This window comes from Gobio gobio, assembly GCF_949357685.1.
Source record: "Gobio gobio genome assembly, chromosome: 15".
NCBI classification, from domain to species: Eukaryota; Metazoa; Chordata; class Actinopteri; order Cypriniformes; family Gobionidae; genus Gobio; species Gobio gobio.
Window position 1 is genome coordinate 51,796,594 of NC_137108.1, and position 17,418 is coordinate 51,814,011.

The 17,418-nt window shown below is 40.9% G+C and overlaps 1 protein-coding gene across 1 annotated transcript; it reads left to right on the plus strand.

Annotated features, from left to right (window-relative positions):
* Positions 1-4,026: 4,026 nt before the first annotated feature.
* zbtb7b (zinc finger and BTB domain containing 7B) lies at positions 4,027-10,100 on the plus strand (the record flags this gene model as incomplete). The annotated part of the gene is made up of 2 exons (XM_079836742.1): positions 4,027-4,955; positions 6,041-10,100. The coding sequence occupies 2 exons, from the start codon at positions 4,027-4,029 to the stop codon at positions 6,588-6,590; spliced, it is 1,479 nt and encodes a 492-aa protein (XP_079692868.1). The 3' UTR covers positions 6,591-10,100.
* Between the last annotated feature and the right edge of the window lie 7,318 nt (positions 10,101-17,418).

Genomic DNA, 17,418 nt, shown 5'->3' on the forward strand with positions numbered 1-17,418 from the left:
AGACGCTGTTATCAATCTCTCAATATTTTTCTCCTCTATCGGAAAATGCCACCCTGGATTTTTTTCTTCTGCTATAAATGGGAACAAACAATATTTGTTGTAGTTTCCGTTCACCAGAACTATGACGAGCTCTGCTTCTGAGAAACCTGGAAATGTGTTCAAAAATCCACGTTTAGACATCATCATCATATTTTCATATTTTTCCAGTTGATGGAATACATTAAGAATTGCAAAACAAACGTGTATTACAAGTTTAAAAATGCAAATGAGGCACTATCTAATTAAATATGCAAACATTTGCATATTTTCCAGAGCAGTTTCATAATTCTCGTTTGATTTTGTTGACATATTAAATGTTTTTACAGATTTCTCTTCGTATCACTTCATGAATCAGAAAATACTCTCAACAGACAGTTTTCACTGTTTTAGGAGTAAAATGTTCTATAAATCAGGCAAATGACATCATTAGGATATTAATATCGTCATGGAACATGATCTTTGGTACATTTTCATATCATAAATGTATTATTAGTAGTAATATGCATTGCGAAGGACTTCATTTGGACAACTTTAAAGGAGATTTTATCAATATTTAGATGTTTTTTACACCCTCAGATTCCAGATTTTCAAATATTGTCATAAATATTGTCATATCCTAACAAACCACACATCAATGATGCTTATTTATTCAGCTTTCAGATGATCTATAAATCTCAATGTAAAAGAAATGGACTCTTATGACTGGTTTTGTGGTCCAGGGTCACATTTGATATGAATAAACCTGTAAAGTCTGGTGTGTGTGACGCTGCTAAAGTGGCTGAAACTCAAACTCACCGCCTGTAAAGATCTGCAGACGCTGAGAGTGCAAGACAATAAACACTCGCATGTTTTCTTTCCACTAGTCTGAAAAAGGACTTCATGTAAACAGTGTTCATTTTGACAGCATATTTTGATTTAGTTTTAGTCGTAGTCTTTTGACTAAAATGCCATTTAGTTTTAGTCATATTTTAGTCGCTTGAATTGTTTTTAGTTTTATTAGATTTGAGGAGACTAAAACTAGACTGAGTTTAGTTCAATTGTAATACATTAAGCGTTTAAGCATCACATAACCGACTGTCACTTGAACTGATCTTTTTTTTTTTTTACATTAAAAATACACGAAAGAGCTCAATTCACTTTTTTGTTTGTTTTTTAAAAACATCTATATAGTTTTTATAACTTTGTATTTCTGTTTTAGTCAGTAGGCCATATCAGGTTAAGCTAAAGCTTCAAATAAGTTTGATATATTCATATTTATTTTTAATTTCAGTTAAAATGTATGTAATTTCAAGTAATGAAGATTTTTTTTATGGTTTTAGTGAACTATTATAACCCTGATACTTTATTGAATATGTGTCAAATACTGGTCTTTCCTCCTGACTATGAATTAAATGGGAATTCAATTAAATATAGTTTATTGTGTAACCAAAAACAAATATATAATGCGTGACTTTTAATTATAAACAAGCTCGAAACACACATTGACTCTTATTTTGAAATCTCGCCTTACTATTGCAGTTGCAGGAGCTCATTCAAGTTCAGATGAGGAGATCAAATATGCGTCATTACAACCGTCTAAAACATATTACTATATAAACATCGTTAAAGGGTTAGTTCACCCAAAAATGTAAATTGTGTCATTAATGACTGAGCCTCATGTGGTTGGACACCCGTCAGACCTCCGTTCATCTTCAGACACAAATGAAGATATTTTAGTGTAAATCTGATGCTCTGAAAGGCCTCCATTGGCTCAACTTTACACTCTCAAGACCCTTAAAAGACACTAAAGACTAAAGTTACAAAGTCCATCTCACTACAGCGGCTCTACAATAACTTTATGAATCGGCGACAATAGTTTTTGTGCGCAAAAAAACCCTAAATAACGACTTATATAGTGATGACGATTTCAAAACATGAGGCCGTGTTTTGAAATCGTCATCACTATGTAAGTCGTTATTTAGGGTTTTTTTGCGCACAAAAACTATTATCGCATTTCTGTTCCGAAGATGAACGGAGGTCTGACGGTTGTCGAACGACATGAGGGTCAGTCATTAATGACAGAATTTTCATTTTTGGGTGAACTAACCCTGTAAGTAAACACTGTCATTATTCATGAGCATCAATTCATAAACAATAGTCCGTCATAAATGTGTGTTATTGATTGAGCCGCTCTGGAGCTGGATTGGGGGTGTGTGAGCCGTGTTTTCCAGAGGTTAGATCAGTTCAGATCAAATGTGTTCATCTGAGACACAGATCATCAGTTCTGACCCCATCTCTGCCCTAATCCACCCTCACTAACCTCACCATTCTCCTCTCGCTTTTATATGTTGACGAAAATGACAGTAAGTTTTTTTGTCATAGTTTTTGTCATCCAACACTAGTTTTTATTTAGTTATCGTCTCGCTTTTCGTTAGTGAAAAAAGGTCGTTGACGAAAATTATTCGTCAACGGAATTAACAGACATCCCAACCTGAAAAAAGTCATTTCAGGGAGGTAGGCCCCCGCTCAAAAAAAAAAAAAAAAAAACATGAAAGGAGGAAAGGTATACCGAATTTCACCACAGAACATGACTTTACTTGTATAGTATAATATAATATATCATTAATATATAATTTCTATAGGCCTATGCAATTATTTGTAAAAAAAAGATGTAAAATTATGTAGATCACTTTTACTATTTACATAAGCTGCTTATACTATTTATGTAAACTGCTTTTATTTATATTTTATTGCAACTTTAAACAGGTCTAAGGAGTTTGTTGTTTTCATGTAGCCTTGGCAACTAGCCAACCTTGAAAATTTTGTTTAACTCAACCATAACATGTCAGTAACAAACTGTACAGCGTGCAAGATTGTCATTATGTTTATACTTTCGTTTTTTGGGGCACTCTCCCTCTGCCATGGCGCTCCAGTTTCTAAATACACTGAACTGATTAATTCTGTTCGGGAGAAGCGATAAAAGCCCGCCCACACTGACAATTGATTGGTTGACTTACCGAAACAAGCCAATCAGGACGCTCTCCATCTTACATGCGCTTCATTAGGTGCACACTAGCACACACACGCAAGGTCTCTCGCTCTCTCTCCCTCTCTGCCGTGCGCGCGTGCAGGGGCGCCGCTAGCAATTTTGGGCCCTATGAAAGAATATGATGTTGGGCCCTCTACCGCAACAACCTAGCTATCCAAAAAATGTTGTCTGCAATTTAATAATACTGAGCAATTAAGCTCTGCTCGTTCAACCCAGAATGCCCCAATTGGCTGATGAAACATTGATTAAAATTAAGATACAATTTATACAAAACGAAATTCACTTCAAAGAAAGGCTTTCTACAAAACAAAACTTAATGAAGTGGTCAAAATCATGTCTAACCCACTCCATGTCTCCTGCGCATCTTATGATGTGTCCTTTCTCACTCATGCTGTTCACTTTTCATAATCAACATAGATTGACAACATAGTTAGACATAAAAAATAACATTATAATATTTAAACATAAATATAAAACTAAATACCTTTAGTTGAGTGGGATTTGAGCAAATGTCGTTTTACCTGTGAGCGTGAGTGGTTTGTGAGTGTATTTTGCCGGAAATGCAGAAATAAGCCATCATTTTGTCATATTTGTAACTCTTTGGTAGATTATACATTTATAAGTTCTATTACATTACTTCTAGTACTGTTACTACTAATAAAACCAATCTCTAAGGGCCCTAAAAGTGTGTGGGCCCTTAGAATCGTCCTAACTTTCCCCCCCTTAGCGGCGCCCCTGCGCGCCTGCACAGTCTGTGTCTCGCATGCGCGCTCTTGCTCGCGCGCTCTAGATTGCGAGAGAATTTAACTAATTTGCGGGCATCAGGGAGCCGCTATAAATATGCGGGAGACTTGGGATGTCTGAATTAACATTGCATGTAAAGCCAAGTTGCCCAAAATCTCAGAGTTGTGTTGCCTGTGAAGCGCTCACGCATGTTTCCTCTCTGCCTGCAGGTGGCGATGTCTCCAGGAGAGGACGGCCTAATCGGGATCCCCTTCCCGGAGCACAGCAATGAGCTGCTGTCCCGTCTCAACGCGCAGAGGCGGACCGGGCTGCTCTGCGACCTCACGCTGACCTCACGCGGCGCACGTTACCCCACACACCGCTCCGTCATGGCGGCCGTCAGCCTGTACTTCCGGCGTCTTTTCGGAGCGGAGGAGGGCGAGGAGGGTGGCGAGGGCGTGGGCGACAGCTGCAGCGTGTGCCAGCTGGACTGTGTGTCGCCCGATGCCCTCGCCGCGCTGCTGGAGTTCGCCTACACCGCCACGCTGACCATCCGCAGCTCGGGCATGAGGGAGGTCCTGAAGGGGGCGCAGCTGCTGGGCATCCAGTGCGTGGCGGACGCCTGCAGGGACATTCTGGGCGAGGCGGGTGATGACCCCGTGAAGGAGGCGGAGCGGGTGCCGTCCCGCCGCAAGCAGGACCGTTGCTGCGTGGCCCGAGCCGTTTCCCCGGCCCGACCGGTGAGCTTCATGGCGCCCGCGTCCGAGGACACGCCAGAGTACGGCCTGCTGCCCACACAGGGGCGAGAGGGCAACCCTCCGCCCGCGGCCGGACAGGCCCACCGAGGGCTGCTGAGGAACGGAGGAGCGCACTGGTCAAACGAATCCACCCTGATCCCGTACAAACTCGAAGACACGCCCTCAGAGGAGGAGGAGTCTGGTACGCAGGGGCGGGCCATGCCCCATCACAGCCAATCACAACAGGGGGACGGAGGAGGGGGCGGAGCAGCAGCCGGAAGCGGCAGGAAGAGGAAGTCGCAGACGCCACAGCAGTGTCCCGTCTGCCAGAAGATCATCCATGGTGCGGGAAAGCTGCCACGTCACATGAGAACACACACGGGCGAGAAACCGTTCCAGTGCACGGCCTGCGGCGTCCGCTTCACACGGTACGATCAGAACAGTTCATTCATTTTGTTACTTCAGTTCTTCAGACTCCTTGAGTCTTTGAGTTCAGTCGGAGCGACTCCTTGAGTCTTTGAGTTCAGTCGGAGCGACTCCTTGAGTCTTTGAGATCAGTCGGAGCGACTCCTTGAGTCTTTGAGTTCAGTCGGAGCGACTCCTTGAGTCTTTGAGTTCAGTCGGAGCGACTCCTTGAGTCTTTGAGTTCAGTCGGAGCGACTCCTTGAGTCTTTGAGATCAGTCGGAGCGACTCCTTGAGTCTTTGAGTTCAGTCGGAGCGACTCCTTGAGTCTTTGAGTCCAGTCGGAGCGATTCCTTGAGTCTTTGAGTTCAGACGGAGCGACTCCATGAGTCTTTGAGATCAGTCGGAGCGACTCCTTGAGTCTTTGAGATCAGTCTGAGCGACTCCTTGAGTCTTTGAGTTCAGTCGGAGCGACTCCTTGAGTCTTTGAGTTTAGTCAGAACGACTCCTTGAGTCTTTGAGATCAGTCGGAGCGACTCCTTGAGTCTTTGAGTTCAGACAGAGCAACTCCTTGAGTCCTTGAGTTCAGACGGAGCGACTCCTTTAGTCTTTGAGATCAGTCGGAGCGACTCCTTGAGTCTTTGAGTTCAGACAGAGCAACTCCTTGAGTCCTTGAGTTCAGACGGAGCGACTCCTTTAGTCTTTGAGATCAGTCGGAGCGACTCCTTGAGTCTTTGAGTTTAGTCAGAGCGACTCCTTTAGTCTTTGAGATCAGTCGGAGCGACTCCTTGAGTCTTTGAGTTTAGTCAGAGCGACTCCTTGAGTCTTTGAGTTCAGTCAGAGCGACTCCTTGAGTCTTTGAGATCAGTCGGAGCGACTCCTTGAGTCTTTGAGATCAGTCGGAGCGACTCCTTGAGTCTTTGAGTTCAGACGGAGCGACTCCTTGAGTCTTTGAGTTCAGTCAGAGCGACTCCTTGAGTCTTTTTTTACTTGCAATTTCTGAGTGAAATTGTTTCTACAAAAATGCTCAGTTTCAGGACTGTATATGCCTGTAAATGTGTTCGTCATGGCCAGAACATTGCAGTTAACCCCTCTCTTTTCTTGTCTCAGGAACGACAAGCTGAAGATCCACATGCGGAAGCACACAGGCGAGCGGCCGTATCCATGTAACAGCTGCCCGGCACGCTTCCTGCACTCCTACGACCTGAAGAACCATCTTTCGCTGCACAGCGGCGACCGGCCGTTCGAGTGCCCGCTGTGCCACAAGGCTTTCGCCCGCGAGGACCATCTTCAGCGGCACCGGAAGGGCCACAGCTGCCTGGAGCTCCGAACGCGCCGGCCGCGCCGCGGAACCGGGCCTGAACCCGGTGCATCTCCGCCCTCAGAATCCTTCGGCCTCCATCAGCAGCATCCGGATCACATGAGTGCGGTGGCAGGGCTCCTCGAGGGCCATGGCATTCCCGGGCCGGGTGTCCCGCTGCTGGCCGCCGCCCGGATGCCCTTCCCGGAGCTGCTGTGGCGGGCAGTCGCGGGGCCGGTGGGAAAATCCCTGGATAAAGCCGAAGGAGGCTCGTCTCCACAGAGGAGCGGCTCGGTCCCACATAGAACGTGGGACGAGGAAGATGAGGAGCAGGAAGCTGCTGGAGAGGAGGAAGAGTGACGGACGTGTGTGTGTGTGTGTCTGTGTGTGTGTGTGTGTGTGTGTGTGTGTGTGTGTGTGTGTGTTCCATCATATATCAGTGGTGTAGTCGCACCATCTTCTGTTTCTGGTGCTGGTGGAGCTCATAAAGAAACACGCAGGGTCTTTGTTTTGTTTGTCAGATCTGCTTTGTTTCTGTGGTATGTGGTTTTTGAATGAATCCAAATTGACTGCTTTTGGAGATTCGTCTTGTTAATGTTCTGTGAGGTTGACGTTCACGCTATGCAAGATTTGAACACGATCGAGTGATTGAACAAACCTGATTTAAAAACAATCAACTGAATGAATTAAGAATGTAAATGAAGCAGCTAGAGGCGGAGAGGGGCGTGGCCTTCCTCTGGACGGGACGTATCGCCACCTACAGGCGCTCAGGACATCATGACGGTGAATCTACTGTAGCTGCTCTTAAATTTAGCCTTTTCCAAATAAAATGAGTTTGGAATTTTTTTTTTCTTCAAATGATAGAATTTCCTTTCATACCAAAGAATATTGGTTAGTTTGGACTTAACTGAGATGAATTATATGTCAATGAATTTTTCAGATATTTGTAGCCTTTAAAATTTTTTTTTTTTCTGTTTGTCGTCTTTGCGACTTCAAAAGGACCAGATCTCAGTTCCCAGATCTCAGTTCTCACACAATTAAAGGGCTTTCAGGACTGTTGAAACGCTCTGGAGAAAGAGCACGCAGGGCTTGAGAATCTTAATCAGACACATTTGTTTGATTTTCGTTTACGTTTTTCCAGTTTTTGCTTGTTTGGGAGGATGAGCTTCATTTCATCCTGAGTTTAGAGGACGCATCTGGTTTTCCTGCGCACTCGTTTTCTTTAAAGAAGGTAACATGGCAGGATGGAGAATTCTTTTGTATACTATTCTATTTATTTATTTGTCGGTCTGATATTTATTGTAACTTTCCTGGTTGAGGGGCTTGGGTTATTCTGCATCTTCTCTTCCTTACGAAGCTTCCGTCAGTCTGAGTCTTTGAGTTCAGTCAGAGCGACTCCTTGAGTCTTTGAGTTCAGTCTGAGTGACTCCTTGAGCCTTTGAGTTCAGTCGGAGCGACTCCTTGAGTCTTTGAGTTCAGTCAGAGCGACTCCTTGAGTCTTTGAGATCAGTCGGAGCGACTCCTTGAGTCTTTGAGATCAGTCAGAGCGACTCCTTGAGTCTTTGAGTCCAATCGGAGCGACTCCTTGAGTCTTTGAGTCCAGTCAGAGCGACTCCTTGAGTCTTTGAGTTCAGTCGGAGCGACTCCTTGAGTCTTTGAGTTCAGTCGGAGCGACTCCTTGAGTCTTTGAGTTCAGTCGGAGCGACTCCTTGAGTCTTTGAGTTCAGTCAGAGCGACTCCTTGAGTCTTTGAGTTCAGTCGGAGCGTCTCCTTGAGTCTTTGAGTCCAGTCGGAGCGACTCCCTGAGTCTTTGAGTTCAGTCGGAGCGACTCCTTGAGTCTTTGAGTCCAGTCGGAGCGACTCCTTGAGTCTTTGAGTTCAGTCGGAGTGACTCCTTGAGTCTTTGAGTTCAGTCAGAGCGACTCCTTGAGTCTTTGAGTTCAGTCGGAGCGACTCCTTGAGTCTTTGAGTCCAGTCGGAGCGACTCCTTGAGTCTTTGAGTTCAGTCGGAGCGACTCCTTGAGTCTTTGAGTCCAGTCGGAGCGACTCCTTGAGTCTTTGAGTTCAGTCGGAGCGACTCCTTGAGTCTTTGAGTTCAGTCAGAGCGACTCCTTGAGTCTTTGAGTTCAGTCGGAGCGTCTCCTTGAGTCTTTGAGTCCAGTCGGAGCGACTCCCTGAGTCTTTGAGTTCAGTCAGAACGACTCCTTGAGTCTTTGAGTTTAGTCAGAACGACTCCTTGAGTCTTTGAGTTCAGTCAGAGCGACTCCTTGAGTCTTTGAGTTCAGTCTGAGCGACTCCTTGAGTCTTTGAGTTCAGTCTGAGCGACTCCTTGAGTCTTTGAGTTCAGTCTGAGCGACTCCTTGAGTCTATGAGTCCAGTCGGAGCGACTCCTTGAGTCTTTGAGTCCAGTCAGAGCGACTCCTTGAGTCTTTGAGTCCAGTCAGAGCGACTCCTTGAGTCTTTGAGATCAGTCAGAGTGACTCCTTGAGTCTTTGAGTTCAGTCGGAGCGTCTCCTTGAGTCTTTGAGTCCAGTCGGAGCGACTCCTTGAGTCTTTGAGTCCAGTCAGAGCGACTCCTTGAGTCTTTGAGTTCAGTCTGAGCGACTCCTTGAGTCTTTGAGTTCAGTCTGAGCGACTCCTTGAGTCTTTGAGTTCAGTCAGAGCGACTCCTTGAGTCTTTGAGTTCAGTCTGAGCGACTCCTTGAGTCTTTGAGTTCAGTCTGAGCGACTCCTTGAGTCTATGAGTCCAGTCGGAGCGACTCCTTGAGTCTTTGAGTCCAGTCAGAGCGACTCCTTGAGTCTTTGAGATCAGTCGGAGCGACTCCTTGAGTCTTTGAGTCCAGTCAGAGCGACTCCTTGAGTCTTTGAGTCCAGTCGGAGCGACTCCTTGAGTCTTTGAGTTCAGTCGGAGCGACTCCTTGAGTCTTTGAGTCCAGTCGGAGCGACTCCTTGAGTCTTTGAGTTCAGTCGGAGCGACTCCTTGAGTCTTTGAGTTCAGTCAGAGCGACTCCTTGAGTCTTTGAGTTCAGTCGGAGCGTCTCCTTGAGTCTTTGAGTCCAGTCGGAGCGACTCCCTGAGTCTTTGAGTTCAGTCAGAACGACTCCTTGAGTCTTTGAGTTTAGTCAGAACGACTCCTTGAGTCTTTGAGTTCAGTCAGAGCGACTCCTTGAGTCTTTGAGTTCAGTCTGAGCGACTCCTTGAGTCTTTGAGTTCAGTCTGAGCGACTCCTTGAGTCTTTGAGTTCAGTCTGAGCGACTCCTTGAGTCTATGAGTCCAGTCGGAGCGACTCCTTGAGTCTTTGAGTCCAGTCAGAGCGACTCCTTGAGTCTTTGAGTCCAGTCAGAGCGACTCCTTGAGTCTTTGAGATCAGTCAGAGTGACTCCTTGAGTCTTTGAGTTCAGTCGGAGCGTCTCCTTGAGTCTTTGAGTCCAGTCGGAGCGACTCCTTGAGTCTTTGAGTCCAGTCGGAGCGACTCCTTGAGTCTTTGAGTTCAGTCTGAGCGACTCCTTGAGTCTTTGAGTTCAGTCTGAGCGACTCCTTGAGTCTTTGAGTTCAGTCTGAGCGACTCCTTGAGTCTTTGAGTTCAGTCAGAGCGACTCCTTGAGTCTTTGAGTTCAGTCGGAGCGTCTCCTTGAGTCTTTGAGTCCAGTCGGAGCGACTCCCTGAGTCTTTGAGTTCAGTCAGAACGACTCCTTGAGTCTTTGAGTTTAGTCAGAACGACTCCTTGAGTCTTTGAGTTCAGTCAGAGCGACTCCTTGAGTCTTTGAGTTCAGTCTGAGCGACTCCTTGAGTCTTTGAGTTCAGTCTGAGCGACTCCTTGAGTCTTTGAGTTCAGTCTGAGCGACTCCTTGAGTCTATGAGTCCAGTCGGAGCGACTCCTTGAGTCTTTGAGTCCAGTCAGAGCGACTCCTTGAGTCTTTGAGTCCAGTCAGAGCGACTCCTTGAGTCTTTGAGATCAGTCAGAGTGACTCCTTGAGTCTTTGAGTTCAGTCGGAGCGTCTCCTTGAGTCTTTGAGTCCAGTCGGAGCGACTCCTTGAGTCTTTGAGTCCAGTCAGAGCGACTCCTTGAGTCTTTGAGTTCAGTCTGAGCGACTCCTTGAGTCTTTGAGTTCAGTCTGAGCGACTCCTTGAGTCTTTGAGTTCAGTCAGAGCGACTCCTTGAGTCTTTGAGTTCAGTCTGAGCGACTCCTTGAGTCTTTGAGTTCAGTCTGAGCGACTCCTTGAGTCTATGAGTCCAGTCGGAGCGACTCCTTGAGTCTTTGAGTCCAGTCAGAGCGACTCCTTGAGTCTTTGAGATCAGTCGGAGCGACTCCTTGAGGATCGGTTCTGCCTTTTTTCTCGTAATGGCCTCAGGTAGACGCGGCGTGAAGCCTGATCAGATGTAACATGTGCAGACGCACATATAACCGCTCAGGTGCTGTAGAGAACTGAGATTCAAACGTCCTCTCTTTGCAAGTTTTGCACATCGAATTTCTGATTTAAGAGTACAATCGCCTCCGATGACCAGCACAGAACAGACAGAATGAAACGAGGAGGAGCCTTGCCTTTCTTCAAGCAAATACATATCTGAGATATTTTTCAAAATTATACAATTATTTGCATTACATATAAAAGGACTATAGCTTTAGCCGCCTTCCTTTCGCTCTTTGACCTTCTCTTGTATATCAAAGCAATCTACAGTCTCTGTAAGACGGGAGGCGTGCCGGGATGCATTCTGGGATTTGGTCTGGTGTATGTTACTGTACTGCTGACAGTAGGGAAACTACCCAAAGAGGTTTATTTGCACTAAAACGGAATCTTTGTGTTGTGAAATATTGTCTTGTTCATTAGTCACCGCTTATGATGATGATTGTAAATCCTCATTTCTTCAAAAACTCTTTGCATCATGAATATTAAGTACTTTGCTGAATTTTTTATGTAAAAAGGTCAAGCTGCCTTAGTTTATTTGTTATTTTTTGCAACTCTTCTCAGGAAATCTTGAGCCATGCACTAAGTGGTTATGCAAATGTTTGGTGAATATTAATTTATTGTATATATTTGTGCTTGGAAATATGAACGCCCTGTTATTAAGCAACGTTCCTTTACGTCTGTCTCTCGGAAGGCGTGGTTTATTCATTGATGTGATTGAATATCTGAGTTGTTTCATATGTTCTGTTAGTGATTCGGGTGACGGGACGAGGCTCCTGGTCAAAGCCTTCAATCAGGGATCAGTTTTCTGTGCATAGAGGGAAATCTTTCTCAGTGATGATGGCAAATCATGTCTCATGTTGTACAAATAAAGAGCAAATAAACAAAGATTTACGTTCAGATAGACTCTGCTGCCTCCTGCTGGTCCTTTCGTCCTACATTAGCTCAGTGTTTTTATCTGTACTCGTGATGACTCCTCAAAAAACATATTCTGGTTCAGGAATATACATTTTCTCTATTGATTCTTCTTTAAAAAAATTTAAAATAAATATGTAAGTAAATTACATCTAAGCTTTTTCTTAAGGTTGGGGTTACCCAATGTGGCTTTTTTTTCTTTTAAAATAAATAAAATATATATTTTATGTATTTTTTTAATGCTCGTTTTGCTGTGGAATTTTGCGTTATGATTACAATTAGATGAAATCTGAAAACTGGAACATAAAAGAAATCATTTTCATGGGAATGTAAGTGTGGGCCAGTTGATTCGACCATTAAAATACCGTAATAACCTGCTTAAGTAACATTAAGGAGGGAGTGGGGGTAAGATGAGCCAGTTTTTTTTTTTTTTTTTTTAACCTATGTGGTCCTCAAGATAAGAGTAAAAATAAGGCAGAAGTGCAAAGAAAGTGCCTGAAGTAATGGGTTTGATGTTTGCTATCATTTTAAATGATAAAAAATGGGTTCTACAAATACGTTTTTTTTTTTATCATGTGGCTCAACTTACATTAGGGTTAATTTAAAGGAGCTGTATGTAGGACTGTGGCCAAAACTGGTACTGCAATCACTTTCAAATGACTGTAGAGCGGTGCATCAGTCTTCAAATTATTCTCCGTTTTCAGCCGTCTCCATCTTTCAAAGGCATCTCTTATACAAATCCTTGTTTTATTTCGGACACTGTCACGACGTTTTTCTGATTCATAACGAGGCCGTTTAGGTTTCGTAAAGTTAGACATTGTTTATCCAAAAAGTTTGTAGCTGCAGTTGTGGTAACTAGAGCAGAGCTGGCAACCCGAATGCAGAAACACTACTGACTTCGTGATTGGTCGACAGGTGGAGGGCGGGGCTTCAGGCCAAAACACAACATGTCAACATCAACATCAGTTGAGGGCTGCAACTTCACTTTTAAAATGACAATATCTTGGCCGGACAACCGTTGTCAGTGATATAAGTATTTGAAATTAACATGATTTCTATGGGGCGCCGTTTGTAAAGCGGCTCACGGTGAAAATAACAGCAACATTTTGACACATTTAGCTTCAAACAATGTTTAAAAAACTGGTATGAATTTTTGGCGGTCACTTTTTTAGCACATTTACAACAATATTTGTCAACTTAGAGATATTTTAAATAGTTAAATCTAAATGTTAAATGTTAAATCTAAATGTTAATTGTTAAATCTAAATGTTAAATCTAAATGTTAAATCTAAATCTAAATCTAAATGTTATATCTAAATGTTAAATCTAAATGTTAAATCTAAATCTAAATGTTAAATCTAAATCTAAATGTTAAATCTAAATCTAAATGTTAAATCTAAATCTAAATGCTAAATCTAAATGTTAAATCTAAATGTTAAATCTAAATCTAAATCTAAATGTTAAATCTAAATCTAAATGCTAAATCTAAATCTAAATCTAAATGTTGAATCTAAATCTAAATGCTAAATCTAAATGTTAAATCTAAATGTTAAATCTAAATCTAAATCTAAATGTTGAATCTAAATCTAAATGCTAAATCTAAATGTTAAATCTAAATGTTAAATCTAAATCTAAATCTAAATGTTAAATCTAAATCTAAATGCTAAATCTAAATCTAAATCTAAATGTTAAATCTAAATCTAAATGTTAAATCTAAATCTAAATGTTAAATCTAAATCTAAATGCTAAATCTAAATGTTAAATCTAAACGTTAAATCTAAACGTTAAATCTAAATGTTACATCTAAATCTAAATGTAAAATCTAAATGTTAAATCTAAATATTAAAACCGGTTATCTACATTCTGAATTTGCATATTAGTTAAATATTTAGTTTCACCCGAAACATTTAGATTCAACATTTATATTTAGATTTAACATTTAGATTTAACATTTAGATTTAGATTTAGATTTTGTATTTAGATTTAACATTTAGATTTAACATTTAGATTTAACATTTAGATTTTACATTTAGATTTAGATGTAACATTTAGATTTAACGTTTAGATTTAACATTTAGATTTAGCATTTAGATTTAGATTCAACATTTACATTTAGATTTAGATGTAACATTTAGATTTAACGTTTAGATTTAACATTTAGATTTAGCATTTAGATTTAGATTCAACATTTAGATTTAGATTTAGATTTAACATTTAGATTTAGATTTAGCATTTAGATTTAGATTTAGATTTAACATTTAGATTTAACATTTAGATTTAGATTTAACATTTAGATTTAACTATTTAAAATATCTCTAAGTTGATAAATATTGTTGTAAATGTGCTAAAAAAGTGACCGCCAAAAATTCATACCAGTTTTTTAAACATTGTTTGAAGCTAAATGTGTCAAAATGTTGCTGTTATTTTCAGCGTGAGTCGCTTTACAAACGGCGCCCCATAGATTTCTTAATGTCTAGTGACATATCAGGGCCATTTTATGATTAATTGAAATACATTTCTTACATACAGTTCCTTTAACCTGCGCAAAAATGAAGTTGAATATCAATATCTTTAATTGTTTGCATTTCTGAAACAATATGTTGAACACCAAAGTTCTAACCTTCCAAAAAACAGATTAAACAGAGTAAAATTAAATAAAAACTAAACTGAATTAGAATGAATGAATGTCATTGAAACTAATAATGGTTTATTCAGAGGGTTGTTGTGATGGTGTGTTTCTGCAGAGTTGAACATGTTATTATGGCTACAGGTGTAAAGATATGATTGAGCATCTTCTGCTCATGATCAGAGAAGGATTGGCTTTGCTTGTGCATCGTTCCTGTCAAATAAACTCAAACTAATACAATAAAAGATGATAAACTGAACCAGTTGCGTAACATTACATTGAAATGACACCAGTTCAGACTGTAGAGATTTAACTCCACCACAGTGCCTCATGGAGGGGGGCGTTAAAACACTGGCTCAATTTACCCCACAGCATTTGGCTCACTTTGCCCCATAGCTGCCATTTTGGACAAAACTAGCTAGCTTACACTCTAAAAAAAATGCTGGGTTAAAAACAACCCAAGTTGGTTTGAAAATGGACAAACCCAGCAAACCCAACACACAGTGTTTAGAGGACGGCATATGCAACTCGCATCGCCACAAATGAGTAAAGCAAGCCAACACGCAAACGGCCGCAAGTGAAACTGAAAAACGGCTGCGTCTTAGATGCTCAAAAACACAAGCATCTTCATTCAAACGAATGAGACTAAAGGCTCTTCCAGTGCTCAGGCCGCTCTCTTATATTGCGGTCTTTGATCTTGAAATGAGCTGATGAATAAAATGCAGCTCATATCTGTTGCTTTCGGACGTGAACTCCGTTAAATGTGCATATAGTGCGGGTCGGGAATTGAATATCGGATTTATATTCATTTTGTAGAGAGGTGTAAGGCAAGACAACCTGCATGTTTTTTTCCCCGTTTAGCCGTTTTGTTTGTGAGCGTCATTGCGAGCAGCCCTGCCTCAGCTCTGCAAAAATGCCTTTTTTAGGCTAAACGTTTAAATTAACATTGTGATGTGCTTGAAGTGTTTTATATCTATGGATTTTATTATAAGCAAGACAAGTCCAGAGGCTAAATTGATCAAACATGTGGTTAACTCACTGTCAGCCGCTTGGTCGTTACTTCTGGGGTTCTTCATTTATGGGTCAAAAATGACCCAGAGGGCGGGATTAAGATAAAAAAGATTTCAGTAAAATCAATTAAATATATTTGTGTTCAATAATATTTTTCTTTTCTTTTTTGGTGTTTTGAGAAAATTTTATGATTTATAATTAATATTTATGCAATAATTATGACCCATTTTTTCCCATTGGATATATTAAAAAATTTATATAGATATATTATAAATATATATATATATATAATTTCTTTAAAAAATTTTTTAAAGCTGTATTTAAATTTAGAGTCAAGCCTAGGCCTCATGAAAGTAATTTTTTAAATGAGATCGGTGCCATCCGGTGGACACATGGAGCATTTTTTATCACGCAATAGCACAGTTTTACCACTATAGTGGATCTTGCATTTTATAAAAAAATTTACAAAATCGTAGCTTCATCGGAATGGTCCGAAACTTGGTGACTTTATTGGTACTTGGTTTATGAACACCCGAAAAAAATGGGGACAGGATTTGAAGTGGTCGTAAAAAAAAAAAAAAGTCACACTCAGAACCTTTGGGTCAAAAATGACCCCCATAGGAAATGATTATTTTTTTTGTGCATACAATCTACAAATCAGCCAGGGTGCAGAAAAAAAGGACTCAACAGTGAAGATCTCTAAAACATCAAGAGTGCAGAAAAGACAAAAAAACTCACACTTGACATATCAGTGTTTTCAACCACATAATGTTTATTTTAAGTTTCAAACATTTAACTACACATAAATACTACAAGTAAAACAATACATTTAGAGTTTGTAAAATACACACTGGTGTCACTGGAAGCAGCAATAATCCATTCAAAAATAATTTGACGACGTTTTATTCATATCAGATACACATGGTGTAAGTAACTAAAAAGTTTACTCTATTCTTCTGCCAGTTCACCGGTCACTTACTTGCATGTATTTCAGGAGAAACTGATAAATTGACGCGAGGTAGGCTAAATCCGACTGACAGGACTCTCTGAACTGCGATGCAAACAAACATGGCGGCGCCCATCTCATGTTATACATCAAAATCAAGATCATTTATGAAGGTTTTTAAATGGCAAAACACTCTCACTTACACATATTTGAGAATTGGATTATTAGTTGATGACATGGTAAAAAAGTTTGTCAACTTCGTCCGATATATCGGCCGATATAAAAACACAGAAACGCGTATATAGATTTCCCTTACGTTAGTTATTTGTAGTTATTCATGATCCCTCAGCCTCTCTAAAATAATATGATGATGCAGTTTAAAAATAAATTGTATGTTTTATTGTCACAACAGAACAGAGGAATATAAAAGTTCTGATAAATAAAATGTATAAAAACTATGAAACGCCAACACTCATAATGTGGTTGAGCGGTGTTTTGTCCGTTTTTATAATTTGTTAAAAATATTAATGTATCGGCCATCATAAATGGCTAGACTGATAGTTTGGAAAATGCCTAATATCAGCCGGGCTTTAATGGCTCTAATAATAAAATAACATAAAGGGGAAACGTTCTAAAATAACGGTCGCCTTAGAAAAAAACTCACTCTGGGGGGGTCAGCTAGAATATTGTAAACATATGCATGAAAAGGTTAAAAATGTGATGTTAATAAAATAAATATTAACAGGTAAACTTAAAGCCTAATTAACATTTTGTTGGAGCCATTGGGGACAGGTGGGGCTTGGACCCCTCCAAAGTGGGGAATGGCAGAAAAAGTTTGAGAAACACTGGGTTAAATGTTTGCTTAAAACAACCCAATCTCTGGGTTAAAACAACCCAATCTCTGGGTTAAAACAACCCAATCACTGGGTTAAAACAACCAAATCTCTGGGTTAAAACAACCCAATCTCTGGGTTAAAACAACCCAATCACTGGGTTAAAACAACCAAATCTCTGGGTTAAAACAACCCAATCACTGGGTTAAAACAACCAAATCTCTGGGTTAAAACAACCCAATCACTGGGTTAAAACAACCAAATCTCTGGGTTAAAACAACCCAATCACTGGGTTAAAACAACCCAATCACTGGGTTAAAACAACCCAATCACTGGGTTAAAACATCCAAATCTCTGGGTTAAAACAACCCAATCACTGGGTTAAAACAACCAAATCTCTGGGTTAAAACAACCCAATCACTGGGTTAAAACAACCAAATCTCTGGGTTA